Here is a 4,220-nt window from a genome sequence, read left to right as displayed (position 1 = left end):
CACATGCCCCGTGTGAGAGGCGATCACCACTTATGGGTAATGAGGAGCGTCCGGTGAGCGAGGAGCGGAGGTCTCAGGTCTGGGGGGGCCCCGTGTGCGGAATAAAAGGTTCTATAAAGCGGCTCAACAAACACAAGTCACTGCGCTGAGGCGCCGAGTGTTGTTGTTCTCAACGTGGTCCGCTATTCGGCTATATAAAGGCGGAGCAGCCAGAGGCTGCGTCAGAACCAACCAGGCGAGCTAGACAGTGTATCAGGTCCGTCAGCAGCTTGTACCCCCTTGAACATCCCCTACTGTCCACAGTTGCCATGGCCCTAGAGCTGGAGGAGAACGTGCCCACAACAGAGGAGGAGGATGAGGACGGAGAAGCCGTCTCCAGCAAACGACCCTCCAGAAAGGCTAAAGGGGCTGCGGGGGGCAAAAAAAAGAGCAAGAAGAGCCAGCCGGGCCGGTACAGCCAGCTCGTCATAGACACCATCCGCAACCTGGGCGAGAAGAACGGCTCCTCCCTGGCCAAGATCTACAGCGAAGCCAAGAAGGTGTCCTGGTTCGACCAGCAGAACGGCCGCACTTACCTCAAGTACTCTATCAAGGCGCTGGTGCAGAACGACACCCTCCTGCAGGTCAAGGGCGTGGGGGCCAACGGCTCGTTCCGCCTTAACAAGAAGAAGCTGGAGGGGGCTCCCGCGGAGAAGAAACCTCCCGTGACCAAACCGGCGACTAAAAAGGCGACCAGCACCCCCAAAAAGAGCCACAAGAAAGCCAAGCCAGCCAAGGAGAAGCCCAAGAAGAGCGCCCCCAAACCCCTGGCCAAGAGCCACAAGAAGAAGGCGGGGGGCAGCAAGAAGGTGAAGAAAAGTGCCAAGCCCAGCGTGCCCAAGGTGCCCAAAGCCAGGAAGGCGTGAGGCTCCCGTGGGTAACCCCACTACAGACTGACGCTGCTCCTTTGGGGGTAGCACAAGGGACGGGGCATTATAGCTGCGCGCCCCCTCCCGCACCAAGCACTGAGCAGCTAGAAACAATGTATCCTATTCTACCCATCAGGGGCCACCACTGGTGTCCGCGGTTACCTTGTAATGCGTCACTGGTGCGCGGAGCTGATTGGGGCGGACCCTTCCGCAGTGGTAACTTGTACAGGGGACCTGTGTGTCCCGGTGTGTTGTTGTGTCGCACATTAATGTGACGTGTGAGTGAAGCGTGGATCGCTTAATGCCTTTTGTTATGTTTGTTTTATTTTCTATGCTTAATAAACCGTGACTTACTGCAGGTACCGTGGTCTTGTTTGTTTATAGCACTAACCTTGTGTGTCGTATGATTAGTGTATTATCCATTTAGGGTTAAACCCGGGGAACATGTAGTAAATCATTGAAATGTTTATTTCACTACTGGCTGCAGATGCAACTCAACAGAAGGGTTAACATGTAGTTAATTGTTTCTCAACTCCAGTCCCCCGAATGGGTTAGATTTTGATGATACCATAACTAGAGCACAGGTGAAATAATCATGATGGGTAAGAGGTTGGTAACCATGGTTACTGATCAGCCGATTATATCACCTGGGCTCTAGTTATATCATGAAAATCTGGAGTTGGGAAAACACTGGCTGTGAGTGAATCAGTGAGCTATGTGTAGCCACCAATCAACAGCTACTTTCAGCTGAGGAGCAGTTTTAGATAATTATACTATTGATGTCCCTTTTTAAGCTTTTCAGTTTAATAGATTGCAGTAGGGGCAGCACACAGCCCTTACAGCTCAGACACTGGGGTAGTAAACTCTGTATAGGGCTGTACTTACCAAAGGTGTAGATATGTGTAAAAAATAATGTATATATTTATACCTGTATATAAATAATCCAGTTAATCACACCTGAGGGAGTGCAAATACATCATTACATGAGCAATTATTAAATGTAGTTTTAGTGCACAGCAAGGCTTAATGCTACAGTAAAGCCAAAAATGTACTTATGACTCAACATGCAATTTTAAACACATTTCCAATATGCTTCGTTCTTGGTATCTTGTTGAAAAGCATACCTAGGTAGACTCAGGTGCATCAATGCTCTACTGGGAGCTAGTTGCTAAATTTGTGTATATATAATTGTGTCCTGGTCTCACCTGATGTGATCAGCTAGCTCCCAGTAGTGTATTGATTCTCTTCCAAGGCATACCAAGAGAAAGAAGCAAATGTGCTGATTGAATTAAATTGTAAATATATTTAAAATAGAAATGATCTAAATCAAATAATATTTTGGGCTTTTATGTCCCTTTTAACATGTTACTAAAAATGTCTTTAAGGGGCTGAGCAGGTCACGTTTCCCTAAACTTAAACAGGCATATTGTTATACTCTGGCTGCAGCTGATTGGTTACCTCTAAGTCACTAGTACAGAACATAGTGTGTAAACAAAGCACAAGTTTCTGTAACACAAAGGGTTAAACAAACATTTTTGGGTGTCAGTGGATATTGCTCATTCATCATACTGAGGAAGATGCATATGCTTTACAAGAGGTAAAAAACCTCAGCCTATGGACATTTGATCAGGCAGTTCAGTGGTAGGACAAGGATCAGATGGGACAAGTAACTCACCATCCCACTGACGCCAATATATATATCTACAGTACATATTTATATATTTACAGTACATGTTTATATATTTGACTACTGGGCCTTGGAGACATCCAGTTAAAATGTACTGGGCCTTGAAATCACTTGGTATAAAAGATCATTGTTTCTCACCTGCGGTCCTCAAGTACCCCCAACAGGCCAGGTTTTCATTATAGCTGAACTAGAGCACAGGTGAAATAATCAGCTGATCAGTAACTGTGGTAACTAATTTGCTCTCACCCATCAGGTGATTATTTCACCTGTGCACTGGTTCAGCTATAATGAAAATCTGGCCTGTTGGGGGTACTTGAGGACCGTGGCTGAGAGACACTGGTCTAGAAGATTGTTTCTCAACTGCCGTCCTCAAGTACCCCACACAGACCAGGTTTTCATTATAGCTGAGCCAGTGAACAGGTGAAATAATAAGCTCATGGGGGAGAGCAGGTTAGTAACCATGGTTACTGAATAGCTGATTACTTCACCTGTTTACTGATTCAGCTATAATGAAAACCTGGCCTGTTAGGGGGTACTTGAGGACCGGTGGTTGAGAAACTTGGGTATAGAGAATCACAGTGTACCACACTCAATCAGCTTGTGCTGCAGGGGCCACACCTATCTGATAAGCCACTTTACAGACTGTATATGTGACACAAGGTCACAGCTGCTGCACCCAGAAGACTCATAAAGTGGCCCCTATAGGCAGGGAAACTGGTAAGCATAAGGGTGCTGTGTGCATAGCTGCTGCACCAATGTCTCATAACACTCAGCCCCCCACAGACACATTACATTATATATAACTAGTCCTAAAGCCTGTGTACACGGGACATTTTTGCAGTACAGCAGTCCCACCCCTTGCGCGCTCTCTCTGTGTCCCCCTCTCTTTTGTGCTCTCTGTGTCCCCCTCTCTTTTGTGCTCTCTCTGTGTCCCCCTCTCTTTTGTGCTCTCTCTGTGTTCCCCTCTTTTTTGTGCTCTCTCTCTGTCCTCTCTTTTATGCTCTCTGTGTCCCCCTCTTTTTTTGTGCTCTCTCCCTGTCCCCCTCTCTTTTGTGCTCTCTCTGTCCCCCTCTCTCTTGTGCTCTCCCCCCTCTTTTGTGCTCTCTCTCCCCCTTCTCATTTGTGCGCTTTCCCCCCTCTCGTTTGTGCTCTCTCTCTCTTTCCCCCACTCATTTGTACTCTCTCTCTTTCCCCCCTCTCATTTGTGCTCTCTCTTCCCCCTCTCGTTTGTGCTCTCTCCCCTTACTTTTTAGTGCTCTCTCTGCCCCTACGTTTTTGTGCTCTCTCCCCCTACTCTTTTGTGCTCTCTCTCTCCCCCTACTCTTTTGTGCTCTCTCCCCACTCTTTTGTGCTCTCTCTCCCCACTCTTTTGTGCTCTCTCCCCCCACTCTTTTGTGCTCTCTCCCCCCACTCTTTTGTGCTCTCTCCCCCCCACTCTTTTGTGCTCTCTCCCCCCACTCTTTTGTGCTCTCTCCCCCCACTCTTTTGTGCTCTCTCCCCCCACTCTTTTGTGCTCTCTCCCCCCACTCTTTTGTGCTCTCTCCTCCCACTCTTTTGTGCTCTCTCCTCCCACTCTTTTGTGCTCTCTCCTCCCACTCTTTTGTGCTCTCTCCTCCCACTCTTTT

At 47.9% G+C, this 4,220-nt stretch overlaps 1 protein-coding gene across 1 annotated transcript; it reads left to right on the top strand.

Moving 5' to 3' along the window:
* Nucleotides 1-219: 219 nt before the first annotated feature.
* On the top strand, nucleotides 220-1,266 carry LOC128666253 (histone H1.10). Its single transcript, XM_053720729.1, has one exon. The coding sequence runs from the start codon at nucleotides 309-311 to the stop codon at nucleotides 903-905; it is 597 nt and encodes a 198-aa protein (XP_053576704.1). The 5' UTR covers nucleotides 220-308; the 3' UTR covers nucleotides 906-1,266.
* The last annotated feature ends 2,954 nt before the right edge of the window (nucleotides 1,267-4,220 follow it).

The sequence above is a fragment of the Bombina bombina genome, chromosome 7 (assembly GCF_027579735.1).
Source record: "Bombina bombina isolate aBomBom1 chromosome 7, aBomBom1.pri, whole genome shotgun sequence".
Taxonomy (NCBI): domain Eukaryota; kingdom Metazoa; phylum Chordata; class Amphibia; order Anura; family Bombinatoridae; genus Bombina; species Bombina bombina.
The sequence above is the reverse complement of the archived record's forward strand: the minus strand, read 5'-3'. Positions and strand labels throughout refer to the sequence as shown.

Bases quoted from the DNA above. Each gene is read 5' to 3' on its own strand.
- LOC128666253 (XM_053720729.1), top strand. From the start codon at position 309: ATGGCCCTAGAGCTGGAGGAGAACGTGCCCACAACAGAGGAGGAGGAT.